This window comes from Aureobasidium namibiae (assembly GCF_000721765.1).
Source record: "Aureobasidium namibiae CBS 147.97 unplaced genomic scaffold scaffold_17, whole genome shotgun sequence".
In the NCBI taxonomy this organism is placed as follows: domain Eukaryota; kingdom Fungi; phylum Ascomycota; class Dothideomycetes; order Dothideales; family Saccotheciaceae; genus Aureobasidium; species Aureobasidium namibiae.
This window is the reverse complement of record NW_013581192.1, coordinates 1-17,002: the sequence shown is the minus strand read 5'-3', so window position 1 is coordinate 17,002 and position 17,002 is coordinate 1. Positions and strand designations below refer to the sequence as shown.

General features: G+C 50.6%; 5 protein-coding genes across 5 annotated transcripts; 4 read left to right on the top strand and 1 right to left on the bottom strand.

Moving 5' to 3' along the window:
- Positions 1-736: 736 nt before the first annotated feature.
- On the top strand, positions 737-2,404 carry M436DRAFT_54067 (uncharacterized protein; the record flags this gene model as incomplete). Its single annotated transcript, XM_013568831.1, has 1 exon — positions 737-2,404. A coding segment is annotated over one exon (1,668 nt), but the record flags the coding sequence as incomplete, so codon positions are not given.
- A 2,967-nt stretch (positions 2,405-5,371) lies between these two features.
- M436DRAFT_54157 (putative cytochrome 52A4) lies at positions 5,372-9,253 on the bottom strand (the record flags this gene model as incomplete). Its single annotated transcript, XM_013568848.1, has 8 exons — positions 5,372-5,529; positions 5,589-5,624; positions 5,674-5,811; positions 5,866-6,672; positions 6,722-7,174; positions 7,460-7,841; positions 7,898-9,052; positions 9,116-9,253. 8 exons carry the CDS (start codon positions 9,251-9,253, stop codon positions 5,372-5,374), a joined length of 3,267 nt encoding a protein of 1,088 aa, XP_013424302.1.
- A 1,332-nt stretch (positions 9,254-10,585) lies between these two features.
- M436DRAFT_66470 (alcohol dehydrogenase) lies at positions 10,586-11,816 on the top strand (the record flags this gene model as incomplete). The annotated part of the gene is made up of 4 exons (XM_013568905.1): positions 10,586-11,082; positions 11,136-11,139; positions 11,188-11,295; positions 11,346-11,816. The coding sequence occupies 4 exons, from the start codon at positions 10,586-10,588 to the stop codon at positions 11,814-11,816; spliced, it is 1,080 nt and encodes a 359-aa protein (XP_013424359.1).
- Positions 11,817-12,954: 1,138 nt separating this feature from the next.
- On the top strand, positions 12,955-14,975 carry M436DRAFT_84658 (peptide transport protein PTR2; the record flags this gene model as incomplete). Its single annotated transcript, XM_013568948.1, has 2 exons — positions 12,955-12,980; positions 13,187-14,975. 2 exons carry the CDS (start codon positions 12,955-12,957, stop codon positions 14,973-14,975), a joined length of 1,815 nt encoding a protein of 604 aa, XP_013424402.1.
- Positions 14,976-15,325: 350 nt separating this feature from the next.
- M436DRAFT_17230 (ankyrin) lies at positions 15,326-16,157 on the top strand (the record flags this gene model as incomplete). The annotated part of the gene is made up of 3 exons (XM_013568793.1): positions 15,326-15,493; positions 15,570-15,737; positions 15,792-16,157. Coding segments are annotated over 3 exons (702 nt in total), but the record flags the coding sequence as incomplete, so codon positions are not given.
- Positions 16,158-17,002: the final 845 nt, after the last annotated feature.

Sequence of the window (17,002 nt, the reverse complement as noted above, 5' to 3'; positions counted from 1 at the left end):
AGCGAGCTCTTGCTTCACATGCAACTTGCGGAGTTCTGTCTCTCCCCCGAGATTTGGAAATTATTCGACATTTGATTTCAGCTGCTGGGTATTCTGGTTCCTGCCGTGTGAGAAGGGCGAAAATCACTCGATGCTGCGCGCGTCTACTCTGCAAAAGGCAGGCGCTCTCGCAAAACATGGACTCGCCGTAGCCACACGACCTTCGTTCGCTCCGACAGCTCTTTCCCGACTTGCCGCTCTTTCCCTCACACGACCATCTCGCTTCTACGCTACCACCCCCAAACACATTCGCAAACGACAAAAGCTCGCGCTAGAAGCCGATCGACCTCCCCCCTTCCTGCGCCATGTCGAACTTCTTCAGAACGCCCTCAATGCAAACAACATACCGCAAATAGCCTCTGCCTACAACCTTCTTCGCAACCAGCTCCCTCTCGGCGAGAAGGATGTCGCCGATATTGCAAAATCTCTACACACCTCGTTGAGGTTACTTCCAGGCTCGGTTCGCGAGACTCGTATCCCTGCAGACCTCAACAATCTTGCCGATCTCCTGGTTCTTGACATACGAGCCAAAGTCTTGCCCCCAAGTTACGATGCTCACTTGCACCTTTTGAGCTTCTACAAGGAGTCGACTGCTTTTGAAAAAGGAACCGCCTTCTGGTCCTGGCTGGTCAAACAAGGCGACGACCATGTCAATGCAAATCTATACGGTGTCGCTCTCGAACTCTTTGCCTTTCAAGGTCGTCCGGCCGAAGACACGGAGGAATTGTATGAGAAAGCTCTAGCTCGCTTCCCTGGTGTCTTCCTTGAGTACCATCTTTCCCACAACGCTGTCGTTGCAGATCGCACTCAGCCTACTGTCATATCAGGCATCCCTAGAAGTCTTCTACAAGGTATCCTGACCGCTCGCATCTTGCGCGGTGATGCTAAAAACGCCTACCTTACCTTGGACACTACTGCGAGACTTTTCCCCACCAGAATCCCAACTCGCTTCGTTACCCTTTTTGTCCAGGAACGCCCTCTTGATGAAGCCTACAAGGTTTTTATGCTTGCATGCCAGGCTGGTGCCACCCCTGGTCATGATGCCCTGAAGATCTTTTTGACAAGGCTGAGGAAGGTCGCTGCAGCAAAGCCTCTGGAACATGCTGCCATGTTGCGTGCAATGATCATGGTCTCCTATGCACACACGGCGTCTGGTGCTCCGCTACACAACAAGTCACTTACCGAACTTGTCGTAGGAATTACTAGCCTTCTGAAGGATGATGCTTACACGAGAATGTCTTCCGAGCAACTACGGCCTATAACCAATGCCATCAGTAATTTGCTTAGTGATCTGTTTAGCGTGTGGGCTAGCCAAGGGTCACCTCCAGCCACAGCTTCATTCAACTCTATGATTGCAAACCTCGCTGGTCGAGGCAGACGCAGAGACGTAATAGATCATGCTCTGGAAGCCATGGACCACTACAATCTCAAGCCAAACACTGTCACTTTTCGTTCTATCCTAGCAGCTGCAGGCGATATGAGCGATCCAGAGGGAATTCGCTCAGCTTGGACCGACCTTGTCGCCAACCGCATCGAAAAAGGTGCTGCTCTGGAACTTGTTGATTGGCAAAATCTACTGAACGCCACTCGACGTATCAACGACCCGGAGTATCTGCGACAACAGCTGTCCAACTTTGAGCATATCGTGTCTCCTTATATCCTAGACCGGATGAACAACAATCTCAAGTCTGAAAACTTTTCGAGGCAGCTTCACCCGAACAAGATGCCTTCTTCGGACGATCTGGAGACGGTGGCGAAAACAATGAAAGTTCTCGAACTGATCAAGCAAGATATCGCATACATGTCCGAGAATGCGCATGTGGGTCGCAACTTTTACGCTGAGCCACTGCCGCTCCATCTACTCAACCGCTCAAGTGTGTACACGAACGTGCCGGAAGAATATATTCGTACAGTGTACGATGAAATGACAACAGATTCGTCAGCAACTCTCGACATCCTCCCACCATCACCTTCTGAGCCAAGGCCAGATGTCGAGGCAGAGGCAGACACAGAGACAGAAGCGAAGGAACAACAACAGGCTCCAGCGATGAGCCCAACAGGATATCCGCTTGATGAGCTTCGATATCAAAACTGGAGGGCAGTCAATGAACTACTGTTTGATGCGAAGCAGTACGACAAAGAGTATATGGATGCTGTTGACGAAGCCATCAAGCGCAGTGTACCACCTCCTTCCCGCAATACAGAGCTGAGCCATGCACCGAAACTCGACGAGTTCGTGGGCTTGAGCGACTTAGCAACCAGCTCCACTAACACCACACAAAGCGATGTTTCTGAAGATAAGCACAAAATAACGCTTGATGAATTCCGCGAGAAGATCTTCGAGCTTCGTGGTCGCAAGGCATGAGGCAATATATTGCATTTCATTATCGTCATCTCTGAGTAAGCGGAATGCGGGATGAGTAGCAGATTCCTTGAACCAAAACGCCGGCACGATGATGCCATTAACATCAGACCCGATGGAAACACAAGAAAAGATACAAGCCTCAGCGGTGCTGATATGGCCCGTCTGTCAGGCTGCTGTGACACTCCGAAAAACTCCGAACCCTCTCCTCTCAATAAATCCGACAACATCCTTGAGTGGTGCTCTGATGTAACTACCCGGGTATAGGGTGTGCTGTGAACGATGGGTACCAGCCCTCGTCAGATGATCAAGGACGGTGAGACGAAAAGGCCTCGGTCGGTGATGGTGGAGGAGCAGGCGTCTCGTCCTTCTGAGCGATCCGGATCTTGAGATCCTTAGTACGTGGCTGCGAAGCTGAGGCTGCGAAAGCAGCGTTGAAGTCTTCGTGTGTGAAAGAGTCGGAGCGCAAGATCAAGCGCGGACGGTTGGCGGCTTGAGGGTGTGCGGGAGTCATATTGACTAGGTTTGTGTGATGGTTGTGAGTGTTGGACGAGAGTGGTGGAGCTGTGTGCAAGCCAACAGCTGTGTCTTGAAGCGAGAAGCGATGTGGAGGACAATTCGATTGACAAGGACGAAACTCCTTCAACTCGATCTGATGTTCGTCGGTCGATGTTAATGGAACTCGACGGTGTTTGGATTTGGTGTGACAAGAGCAACCTTGATGGTATAATGAAAATCAAAAAGAGAAGATAAACGACAAAGGCCAGCGAGCGAAGGAGGCCCGGAATAAATATCCAGCAGCAACCTCCTTGTCACATCATCTTTCAGCCGCCACCCACACGTATCACCACAATCAGGATAAATTTCACACCGCCAGCCTTCGAATGACAGCCCATCACGCTTATCCCCCCCTTCATCCTTGCACATTTTCTTTTTGGCTGACACCCGTGAAAGAGAACGCCGTTTCCCGATACACACCACTTAGCTATCTCCTTTGCTCTGATGCGTTCGGGGTGCATTAGATCAAACGGAGCCGTGTGTCCCGCGCCCGCGCGCCGTCCCTTTGGAACCAAACTGTCGGGTCCGTCCCCAGTCTCCTGTCCAAACGTGGGCGCATGGAAGATTTTCGTACACCATCGACACCGCTCGTGTTTGACCGACCATGTACATGTAGGTTTTGCGGAGTCTTTGTTGCAATTCTCTTTGTCAGCGTATTCCACCAGAGTATTATTGCCATCACACTCTTGTGATATGGACTGATGAGGGGCCAGACTTGGGCTCCGTCTCACAAGAAACTTGACCGCTGCCCAGTGTGTTTTATGCAATACAAAGATATATTGGAAGAAGGGCTTCACGGCTTCGATTTGGAAGTCCGGACAGGGGGCAATACATGCCGATCTGGGACTCTAGAACCGTTCTTGTTTAGATGAAGTCGATTGGATTGGTGGATCGCATTGTCCAATCTCTTTTCGCTATCTTCTGTTCTTTCTGGCTATTCGCTCGTCATGTCTGTCGGGTCGAACTTGGAAGTGATATTCATGACAATTCCGTCTTGTCGAATAAAAAATGCCACTCTCACATATAACAGATCATCAAAAAGATCACAGAAAGAACGCATAAACGCAGTGGTCCATCAACTCCACATCAAGCATGCGAATGCAAGATCCCAAACTTCGCATAGTGCGGCGACTGCTATTGAACCAGGGGTATGGGATTGGTGGCTTGCTTACAAACTGCTTTTCTGCACCTTTTCTTCCCTGTTGTTTGACGATCATCACAAAAGCTCGGATAAACATCTGCAGGCTTCGGATAAATTGCGATGTGAGTATCAAAGTCCATGCAAGCGAGGTCCGAATAACTTGCTTCAACTTCATGGTAAGAAGTTCATACCCGATGATCCGGATGGATTGGGTATAAGAGCGACGATATATCTTGTAACCAGTAATTTATCGCTCCAGAGGTGATTCAATTAGGTGGCAACGTTGGGAGAGAGAGAGAAAGAAGGAGAAGTAAAGATGCTAGATCACGCTTACACGTCAGTTCTTCCTGCAAGCTGCAACACCTGGTCCTTGTGATATGTACAATGCAAGAGGGCAAAGAAAGGTATCGGTAAAGCGGACCGAGTTTACCCATGTAGCAAATTCCACAATCAATCCACGCTTTTGTCCTTTTCTCTCCTTGTTGCCGTTTGCTTGATGCAGTTTCTTCGTGACTCCATGACGCAGTCTTTGCTCTCCGCTTCCATGGTAAACCTGCTTGATGTCGTCAGTAAATCTGCACGCACGTTTTTCTCTCTGACCTTCACCTCCGCAAATCAACCTTTATGCAACGATAAACAGGCTCGCAGCAGTAAAGATGGGGATCTGGAGTAGAAACAAGGGGTAACGAGGAAAAGCTGGAGAGCGACTCTGGCGAGGTGCATGAGGTGCACAGATGGTCAAGCAGGGTGCCGTTTGTTGCCCGTTTTTGTGTTACACATCTGCAAGTCTGGGGCTGCTGTTGTGTAACGCAGCTCAGGGGCACGGGCACCGATGGACGAGGTAGTGGCATCGAGGTGGACGGTGGAGATCGGTGTGACCGGGGGAGTGGGGCCCAGGGTTTGTCTGTGATGGTGTGATGGTGCTTGAATATGGGAGTTTGTGGGGGATGAAGGGCAAGAAGGAGAGGATCAAGGCGACCGGGTTGTTGGGTGCGTTGGAGTGGTTTACCTTGCTTCATCCTGACTTGGAGGCAAATTGGAGTTTACGATCTGGCACAATCTGGGGAAGAAGTGGCTTTGGAGATTGCGTGAACAAATTTGCTCAGAAAGGCAATGATAACTTGTCATTCATATATCAGAGACGGTCAAGGTGAGTGTCGATCGATCTCCTGCTAGACAATCAATCAGTCGCAAACAGTCAAACTACAGACATCAATGTCCCCCAGAAGAACTGCTCGGATATCCAGACTCGGGCTTGTAAAGGCCGACTTCTAATCTTTGTGGAAAACGAGGTTGATTGGCTCAGCTGGCTGGGTCACGATATCGATCTTCATCTTTGGACGCTCGGCCATCTTGCATTCAATCCGCGAGTATGTTTGCAAGATGCGGACAGTTGTGTATGCCACTTCGGTCAGAGCAAATTGTTGACCTGTTACATTGAATTAGCAGGTGTTTCTTTCTCGTAAGAACTGGACAGTAAGAGCTTACCGATACAAATGCGTGGTCCACCGTTGAATGGGATGTCTATATTCTTGGTCAGTAAAAGTTCGTTAATATGTGGCTGTGTACTCACATGTCCACATCTTTGGTGTCCATCTGTCCCATCGATCGGGCTCAAAGCTGAGGTAATGAGGGAATTTCTCGGAGGTCGGTGGGTAGATGTCTTCGCGATGCTGTAAGAATAAGGTCGAGTATCCGATAGGCGTGTTGGCTAGGTTCATGTAAGCAGACGGAAACGAGGCTCTTGTTGGCTGATGTGGCTTACCAGGAACACCAATCGGCTGAGTGCCGTCAGGACCACCACCGCGCGGCAAAGTGGTATCCTTCAAAGCAACTCTGACGTTGAAGGGAACAATAGGATATAGTCTCAATGTCTCGTTCATGACGTGAGTGAGATATCGCATGTTCTTCAGATGAGCATAGGTTGGCTTGTCTTCCATACCCACATGCTCTTCAATCTCGCGTCGCAGCTTCGCGACGATGTCAGGTCTTCTGGAAATCTCACTGAACAGCCATGAGAGAGTGCAGGCAGTGGTGTCACGTCCAGCGAGCAACACGGCAGCCAACTGATCTCTCAAAACCGTGCGATCACGGGTGAAGCTAGCAAGCGCATACAAGAAGTTGTAGCCTTCATCTGACTTGGACTTCTTCTCGAGCTCTTCCGGAGTCAACTGCAGAGTCTCTTCGATGAATGGCTGCATGAACTCTTCCATGATTTTGATGGAAGCGTGGAAGGCTTTGCGGGGTACGAAACGATTTAGAGGTCCCACACGAGCGATGGTGGATTGAACGTTCTGGATCGTGGCAAAGGCGTCAGCGAAACGATCCTGAGGGTTCTCCAAGCTGTTCACACTGTGACCAAGCAAGAAAGCTGTGCTGGCATCCAATGTGAATTTGAAGAATAGATCCATCGCATCTACGGTTTGCGAATTCTTGGTTCCGCCGAGCATAGGAAGGAGAACTTCCAGATGTTTTTCAAACACTGCTAAGTCGGAGACGCGGTCTTTGATGAACTGAGGGCGGAGGAGTTGACGAGATGCATGCCATCTTTCTCCATCAGTGGTGAAGATGCCTATGATATATCAGCATCTCTATTACCTTCACTAATTGAAGCTTCTTACTGTCTCCCAAGAAGTCGTGCCATTCGGAATTGAATTGTGCACCCTTGCCATAATCACCAAATTGTGTGGCAAGAATGGCCTTGATGTTTTCCTCGTCGGCGGTCAAGACTAGTCGCATTCCGATGGTTCTTATCTCACGGGTGAATGGGTGAACTGCAGAACGGTCTGCAAAAGTCGTATACCATCCTGCGAGCAAATTGTGATTGCGTTGATCGCGCAGTGTTCTTGCAATGAAGCCTAGCCCAAATGGAACCCATGAGTGGACTGTTTTGGCATGCGTTCCTAGCGATCGGATTTTGCGCTCCTCCTGTATTCTTGCAAATAGATGTTGGGCGAGTAGAAGGAGGACTATTCCGCCCAGGGCGAGCAAGATAGGGCTGTGTCCAGAGGAAGAGGCGTCGGACCGATTGACGGCCATGGTTGCGATGAGTTGTCCCACACAACCGATCTTGCCTTTTTGATGTAGGATGTTGCGGGGTATGTCCAATGGCTCTGGGGAATAGATGTATCGATATGGGGATACTTTATATTCGAGTAGGATACAGGTGTGGTCGGGGTCCACGGAGAGCAAACTTCCCGCCGGCCTCGGAAACACTACCGAAATTGGTCTAGTGACTGCTTCTTCCTTGCATCATCTACTCTAAGCTGAACACGAGCTATCCATACCCCTCACCTCTTCCATCTACACGTTATCCGAACGGACAAATCACAGAGCGCATTGAGTTCCATTCTGCGTACAGAATGGCATTTGAATGGGCTCGGCGCCAATGCCTTTCGCCACTAAACGCTCTCGCATCTCGCTCAATCTTGGACTTGCAGTGATCTGACTGCGATTCTGCCCATTTTCGTCTTTGGCGCCGCTCCAGAGAACCTCGGCGGCTGCACAGGCACGTGGCCATACCTGTCTGTCGATGTTGACAGGATCGGTCTGCTCGCTCCAGATGTGAACTTCGCCGCCCAGAACGAGATGTGTAAGATTTCCAGGCACGCCGTTGAGTGGGTCGTAGGCATACATCATTCTCCAATTGTGCAATGGTGCGCAGTAATCATAGTATGGGTAGTAGGTCTGCGACACATCGGGATAAAAGTCAAGCCACTGGCCATGACCACAATCGAGGTACTAAAAGGCGTTCATCAACTTGAAGTCCTGATGCTTCGGGAATGGAAACCACTTACCCAGTAGTTGTAATTGCCTACAAGAGCTTTGTGACCTTTGCTCACAGTTTGCGCTACTGCCTCATCGCTCTGCCAGGTCTGGACGACCACATCAGATCCAAGCGTAAGATTCCAGGTCAAGAGCATTTCCTCCCACGCAATTGGAGTCAGACCTGCAGCTCGTACCTTGGCATGAGCTCTATCGACAAATGCCTGCATCAAAGGCTGTAGGATTGCAGTATCATTTGAGCGCACGGTGTCATCGAGGTTGTAGGCATTGACATTGACCTCATCGCCACCTGTGTGGAAATATGACGAATATGGCAGAACTCGTGGCAGCAGGTCATCGAACAGAGTGTCCAAAAATTCAGTCACGGCCGAGGAGTTCAACTTCAGGGTGCCAGATGGTGGCTCGGCGGCGTACTTTGACCAGTCCTCTTCGTTGAACGCCGCTATCAGCTCAGGGTACGAATATGCGATAGATGAGGTATGGCCTGGCATGTCAATCTCAAGAATCACCTCCACACCGCGAGAGGCACCATAGTCTTGGATATACGCCATTGTCGAAGGATCGTATGTAAGACCTTCTCGGTACGATCCTTTCTCGGCCAACATCGGTAATGCTGGGATCTCGATTGGCCATGATTGAGCATCAGTAATGTGAAGATGGAGACGATTGAACTTGTTGTACGCCAGAGCATCGATCATTCGCGTGATATCAGTGGGCGCGTACCATACTCGCGAGACGTCCATGTTGAGACCTCTGTGCTGGAATTTGGGAGCATCCGTGATCGAGACCGGAGCATGAGTTGTGTAGACCGCGCCGCTGGAATGCTTGTAGAACAGCTGTGTGAAGGTTGTCAAGCCATGAGCAATGCCAACCGAGGTGGCCGCAGTGATGGTAGCTTGGCCATCGGTCGCAATATACAGCGAGTAAGATTCGTCGACCTCGCCGGCCAGAGGCTTCGTTACATTTACTGGATCAGCCTCAGTCTGTTCTAAGTGCACCGTCTTGATGTAGGTGCAAGAAGCATTTATCGCAGGCTCGAAGTTGGAATGGCGAGGATGAAACTTCCACGGAATGAAGTTCTGTTCGAACAGAGTCTGGGAAGTCGTTTTGATAGCTGTAGAAATGACCTTTTGAGATGACACATTGTGGCGATCGTAATTCCCGTGCTGCAAGTCAAAGAAGTTAAGGTCTTGTTCCAACGGCATCTGCTCTGGCTGGGGAAATGCTACCTGTACGGCACCATTGAAGATGAACTTGACTCTGCGATCCACAAATAACACCTCTTCTCCCGTCGTGATGTTCGATGGTATCGGCCATACAGCGAGGACTTGAACGACAAACAGACTGAGCAAGAGATAAGACCACATCGCAAACGAGATAACGCGGAGAGACAGCAGACGAACTCTTCGCGACAAAATGGAGTTAGATACGATATAATAGATCAAGACAGGGAGTAGGAAAAGAAAGACATCAAGTGTCCCTTGCCAAACCTTGGAATTTATGTCTCATTCGTGCGTACGAGGAGTTCATCAAAGATAGGCACGTTGCAGGCTGGGGGGCAGGCGGGGTTAGAGATGGCGTTGCACATCAAAAACTGACTTTAGGCGGAGTCGCGTCTCCTGTTTTGCTTTGACAAGGGTATACCACCTATGCTCTTGAAATCGGTATAAACAAGCGAGCAGGTGTTGAAAGACGCGATGAAGAAGGAAGCGCTATCAGAGTGAGGAAGCGTGGTTACTAAGCAAAATGTCCTTGCATCACACCCGGCAGTACGAACGACAATGCAGTAGCTGTCGATGGAATGTTGCCTCGATGGGAAACTACAGTCTGCAGGCAACTGTATCTGGGTGGTTTCAGACAAAGACACAAGAAAGTCAAATAATGCTGCCACCACACTCCCTGGATCAGAGTTGAGCCAGGACTCATTGAGGGCAGCCCACCACGAGGTCTCCATATCACACGTTGTTCACCTATCATGATATTCAAACACGCACTCCAAGGTTCCGAGACCAAGTCATGCTTCCACAAACGCTTAGTGCATCGACAATGTCCAATTAGTTGATTTTGGTGCACTGGGTACATGCTGACAGTTACTCAGGGTCGTACATGCGGAAACGCACATGGCAGCTGGTGCTACTCCCACGCCAATCTTGCAACAATCCGCCCAGAAAATTTATGTTACGATGAAACTTTGGAAGACTGTAGAGACTGCATTAGACGTAACAATAGGCATTCTCATGAGACAATCAGGTACTGTCAACTTCTACTCGCTCCGGCATAGTTGTGCCGTATTCCCGTATATCGCAGATCGATCGGAAACTGAATCACAAGCTGATCGTAGCTCCTAGCCCAGAAGCTATAGTAACGATAGTAGTGATAACTATTATATGCAGAGCTCGTGTTGTAGCCCGACTGTGTCCAAAAGTGCCAAGGACATGAACGAGAGTATGAAAGTCTTCCGCAACTCCGGACACGACCCCGCGCATGCCCTATCCTCGTGATCCTCAGCGTAACACACATCAATCTCCAGGTACAGAGAAGAGAAATTACCGGCTTTCAAGACCAACAGTGTCCCACATCCGAAAGGGTGTCAGAGGGATGCGGGGTGCTGATGCGGGGTAGGTGTCGACGATGTGTATAAAGGTCTGGCATCATGACACTCATGTACGAGTCTCACTAAGCAGCATATCATCAATGTAATGGGACTTCCTACCAGCCAGAAAGCAGCCGTGAAACAGGGTGAGGGCAAATTGTCCACGGCACCAGTCGAAGAAGTCCCTGTCCATGAGCCAGGCCCAGGTCAAATCCTCGTCAAGATCAACTGGACTGGCCTATGTGGAAGCGACAAATCACTTATCTACGATGAATGGGCTACCCAGGGCATAAAAATGCTTCCTGAGACTCATGGCATTGCAGGCCACGAAGGAGCAGGAGAAGTCGTCGCAGTTCATGACGACGTCAAGGATCTCTGGAACGTTGGAGATCGAGCAGGCGTCAAATGGGTCGCCAGTGTGTGCAAGAAGTGTGAATTCTGCACCAACGGAACCGACGAGCTGCAATGCCCCAAACAGCTCAATTCTGGCTTCTCGATCCAGGGCACCTTTGCGGAATACTGTCTGACAGATGCTCGTTACGCCACAAGGTTGCCGGAGGGTGTATCCGACGAAGAAGCAGGTCCAATTCTATGTGGTGGAGTGTAAGTCGTGTTCATGAGCTGTAAACTCGAACATGAATGCTGACTGTACCTAGCACGGTATGACAGACTGGACCTGTCGATATGAACACGTACTGACTTCCCTAGGCATACACTGCTTGTAAGCGAAGTGCTGTGAAGCCTGGTCAATGGATTGTTCTGCCAGGTGCTGGAGGAGGTCTCGGTCATCTTGCCGTACAATACGCGAAGGCAATGGTACATTTGCTCACGGCTCAATGGTTGTAGCTCAAACTGATGACTCGCAGGGCATGAGGATCATCGCTGTTGACGGCGGAGACGAGAAGGGCAAGCTCTGTAAACAGCTCGGTGCAGAGCACTACGTTGATTTCCGCGAATGCAAAGACGTAGCTGCTGAAGTTATGAAGCTTACGACCTACGGAGCCCATGGGGTTATCGTTTTTGCCGCTACCAAAGAGGCATATGGATCGGCCCCAAACTTCCTGCGTCCAGGTGGAACTGTGGTAGCTGTTGGGTTGCCGAAAGACGAGACGATCATTGCAGGTGCGTCGCCTTTGATGCTGGTCTTGAAGAGGCTCAACATTGTTGGTTCCGTAACGGGCACCTTGAAAGAGGTGGAAGAAGCGCTTGATTTTACGGCAAGAGGGCTGGTCAGACCCATACTCACGAAAGGGACGCTGGAGGACGTCGACCGCTTCTTGCAGCTATTAGACCAAGGCAAGCTCCCCGGCCGAGCTGTCCTTAAGATTGCAGCTTGATTATTATTGAATCGACTGTTATCGATCAAATCGCGTGTCGCTGGGAGGTTGTTGCCATAGGATATTTGGAACGCCTGTTTTGGATAGCAGCAGGCTTTTGGAACCCGTTCTAGTGGATGATCGATCCGAGAACAGAGTATGACAATCATGTAAAAGTCCATCAAGCTACTGTTCCTTCGTGGAACGTGCCATGAGTTCTTGCGACTTCTTGACATCTATCATTTTGAACCCTTGGAACAGGGATTTGTACGGGATGTGTCAACCATTCTTTGGCGACGGCGGCGACAGTTGTCGACATTCAAGCTCAGTAGAGGCATTTATTGAGTATCGCACTCTCTCAACAACGGCGTTTTCTCGCTTCGGAAGAAGTGTGCTTTGTTGGAAGGTGCAATTTTCTCTAGTAATGGCCGCCTCGCGCCAAGTCTTTTTTGTCTATGACGCTTGGCACACACTGATTTCGACGACATCTCGCTGTCGCTGTCAGATTACCAATGACATTGAAGGTCGTACTTGACAATCGCTTGTGGCGATACTAACCGATCAGCCTGAAATGATATCGAAAGAAGCAAGAAATCCAATGCCATGCTTACCGAGCAAAGCCGATCATAAATGGAGCTCTACGACCTCGCCAGGCCTCTCGCGTGTCGAAACGTTGTCGGCCTGCACCGATGCCTGCAAAATTACCTTCGGGACCTCTACGGGAGTCGGCAGCCTTCGCGACAGTGGACCGATTTTACTTTCCAGAATGTAGGTCTCTCGTGTTAGAAGGGAAACTTTTACGTCGCAAAACTCGACCCTCGCACCGCTAAGCGCAACTTCCGCCTCTCCATTGGTTGTGTTCCTCTGCCTACCCCAGTGCTACAGAGTACAGACTGCAGAATGGCTCCGTTCAACACTTGGTCCGTTCTGCTTGTCGTCCGGGCCGGCCAGGGAGGCATGGTGGACCTCGACAACGGGTTCCGATGTGCACAAGAGATCCGTCATCAGAGGGTTACTCACTGGGTTGCATTTTTTGTCTTAGCGCTGATGTAGGTGTTCATTAAAGACGTGAAAGCCCCCTTCGCGCCTCGTAGCTCTTTATCGTTTCTTAGCCTGACGCCTCTTTGCTTGTATTTGCTTGACATTCGAACGTCCGACCATGGATCACGAATCATCCGCAGCTGAGTATGTCTCTCTCTCTCTTTGAATATCCCACACACATGGTGGAATGTAAGGTTACGCACGTGGGCACACTTTGTGCTAGGAAGGGTAATTCATTGGAGTTTCCTTTGCGTAAAGCATCTGCTCGTGTGATGTTGGATCATCAATCCTTCAGACCCAAAATCTGAACAATTATCGCTTGGTAGCATCTCTGCTAACACTGTATCAAGGCTTCACGCTACGGCCGTCGAACCACGCCTGAAGGAACACAAAGACATGGCTGGCGGCGTGGAACCAGCAAAACCCGAATACCCCCACGAAGAGCATGGAGAAATTGCAAGTCTCAGCAACGATGGCGACCAGCCAACCGAAGAAGAAAGACGAACACTACGAAAAGTTTCCGACAAGCTTCCTTGGGCCGCGTTCATCATCTGCATCATCGAACTTTGCGAGAGATTCACCTACTACGGTCTTTCTGGTCCTTTCCAAAACTACATTGAGAATAGCTATGGTGGCAGAGTGCCTGGAGCTATTGGCCTTGGACAAACCGGAGCCACTGGCTTGACCGATTTCTTCCAGTTCTGGTGCTATGTTTGCCCGGTGTTTGGCGCGATCGTCAGTGATCAATACCTTGGAAAGTACTGGACCATCTTCTACTCCGCTCTCATCTACATTTTGGGCAACTTGATTCTATTTTTGACTTCGCTCCCTGTTGCCATTGAGAACGGTGCTTCTCTGGGAGGTCTGATCGCCGCCATGATTATCATTGGTATCGGTACTGGTGGTATCAAGTCGAACGTGTCGCCTCTTATTGCCGAGCAGTACCAGAACACCAGCCAATTCGTCAAGACTCTGAAGAGCGGAGAGCGAGTCATCGTCGACCCTGGAAAGACAATCCAGAGAATCTACTCCATCTTCTACATGATGATCAATATCGGCTCTTTATCGTCTATCGCCACAACCGAGCTCGAGGCCAACATTGGTTTCTGGCCCGCTTATCTGCTTCCCTTCCTCATGTTCCTGGTCGGATTCGCAGTTCTCGTTGCTGGAAAATCCAAGTACAAGGTCAGAGCACCTGCCGGTTCGGTCATCCCCAAGGCCTGCAAAGTCATGTGGATTACCATGATGAACAAGGGCAACTGGAACGCTGCAAAGCCAGAGTACTCGGAAGAGTTTACTGGTGGCAAGAAGTACAACTTGAAATGGGATGGCATCTTTGTTGAGGAAGTCAAGCGCGCCCTTGTTGCTTGCAAGGTCTTCTGCTTCTTCCCCATTTACTGGGTCGTCTATTCTCAGATGCTCAACAACTTCATCTCTCAGGCTGGTCAGATGCAGCTTCATGGCATCCCCAACGATTTGATGCAGAACTGGGATCCTATCACCATCATCATCTTCATTCCAATCATCGACTACCTCTTCTACCCTGCTCTCGGCAAGCTTGGATTCCAGATGAAGCCCATCACCCGTATTACTCTTGGTTTCATGTTCGGTGCCGCTGCCATGGCCTACGCTGCTGGTGTACAGAAGCTCATTTACAAGACTGGACCTTGTTATGATGCGCCCGGTGCATGCGAAGCTGGTTTACTCCCTGACGGCACCTACGCTCCCAACAACGTTCACGTTGCGATTCAAGCCCCTGCATACCTCCTGATTGGTCTCTCTGAGATCTTCGCCAGTATCACAGGTCTTGAATACGCCTTCACAAAAGCACCTGCAAGCATGAAGTCGTTCATCATGTCACTGTTCCTTTTGACCAGTGCATTCGGATCAGCGCTTGGTATTGCCCTCTCTCCCACTGCAGTCGACCCCAAGCTTCTCTGGATGTACGTCGGCCTCTGTGTTGCCTGCTTTGTGGCCGGTGTCCTCTTCTGGATGATCTACAGCAAGTACAACGACACCGAGGAGGAGATGAACGAGCTTGAGAAGTTTACCGCGCCAGCCAAATCAGTTGATGTTGGAGATGAGGAGAAGGCAGCTGCTGCCGAGGCTCCTGCTCGTGAGAGGCCGGTGTCTGCATAGAGGCTGGAACACAGTGTTTGATTAGTAGGTTTGTAACGGATCATGTATAAATAGCTCAACGAAGAATCCATTCTATCATACAATGTCTTGACACTGTGCAGGTGGTTGTGATGTTCAGTGAAAAAGGACGAAGGAGCATTGCACGTGATGGATATGCAGCCACTTCCGCCGTGAATGACGCGCGGTTCATTGTCTCGTGTTGGCGAGCGCCATAAGGTTACACACGACGACACACTAATCGTGGCCATCTGCTTTGTTTACCCCCAGCATCAACTACTACTAGCACTACTATATGCCGGCTCAGGCAGTTGGACAACTTGACGCCATGGTTTGAGCGGGCAGTCGCAAGAATGATAGACGCGTCGAAACGTTTACGCAGGGCGATACTCTTGTCGGACGCTTTGCTGGTCAAACGCATCATCCGCTCCAACCCTGGCATCCTACAGAACCCGGACTTCAGCGACAAGAGCAACACGAGTTTGCACCTTGCCGCCCGCGCTGGCAGCGTCGAGATTGTGGTAAGAACATCTTGCCCGCGCATTCAACGGCCCTCCAACGTCATAGACGAGCAAAGACCAATACTCGATTCTGTAGGAACTCATCGTCGACGACGGACACGACGACTCGGACATCTCGCGCAATGCCGACTGGGACACACCGCTGATGCTGGCTGCCCGACACGGCAATGTCGACGTCGGCATCCTCCTCGCCAATCGCTTCCCACGCTGCATCCCCATCACCAACAAGCTAGGCTTGGATGCAGTATGCCACATCTGCTTCCTGTCAGCTACCGCATGCTGACTCTGCATCTTACAGCTCGCTCTGTCGTGCCTCAACCCTGCGTCCACGCCCTTAGTATCCTTGCTGTTGTCCCATCCAGAATACCCCGCCTCTGCCGATGGTCGCGACAACCACGGCGACACACCCCTCCACCACGCATCTGCCTCAGGTTCCCTCAAAGCCCTTCGTATCCTCCTGTCCGCAGGTGCAGACCCAACAGCCAAGAATGCCTACGACTGGACACCTCTCGCATACAGTCAAACAGTAGCCGCAGAGGTCTACTTCAAGAACCTGGTCGCCGAACTCGAACGCAGGAAAGCCGAAGGTCTCCGCGGGGAGCAAGAGAGAAGGGAAGAAGCTATAAAGCGCAAATATGCCGGCGTGCGCCTCGTTACCGAAGACAGTGAAGCCTCTTCGCGGCCCAGTGTCGATACGGCGAGATCTGAGAGTAGCAACTCCATTTCTAGTCCTATCGACCAGAGAAACGCATTCACACCGACGGTCGCAAAGAGCAATCCTTGGGTCAATGGCGGCTTTGAGACGAGAGCACGAGCTTGGAGTGGAGAGTAAGAAGGTCAACGAAACAGATTTCGACTCATTTCGGCTGTTGATTCAGCTCTTGTCGTTGCTCCGCCCACCGAGATCACGACGATATTCTCGTCAGCGACCAGAGAGGCTGAGTCCGCCGATTCGAGCTACGTAGATATCAACCGAATCGGTGATGTTGGCCCTCAAAACGCACCATCGGAGCAACCCTCCAAACCGACTGCTCAGCCAACGAGTGGTGGAATACCCTCGTTCAAATCTGTGCCGCGCCATAATGTTTCTATGGACATTTCTCTCAATACAGAAGGTGTTCCTAGGCGCGCTCTCAATGCCCGCGACCCTAACACCAGCTTGAAAAGGCAGGTTGTTGATCACGAAGGCAGGACCTCCCACGTCATCTCGGCCAACATTGCGCACCCGGTGCTTCCAGAAACAATGGCATTATTATCGACAACTCATTCGACTACCTCGACATCAACGCCATCTCTGACATAGATATCGCTGCCCATCCTCCATCTCCGATCCGATCACCTTCAAAGCCATCATCCCAGGTAACCCTCGAATTTCATAGGCGTCCCCAACCTATCGCTACTATTCGCATCCTCGCTGCTTCGCTTACTGCAGAACCGCCACAAGCCGAGTGGCCAACCATTACACCAACACTTTATCCTCGCATCACAAAGACCGTCCGCTCCACCCCC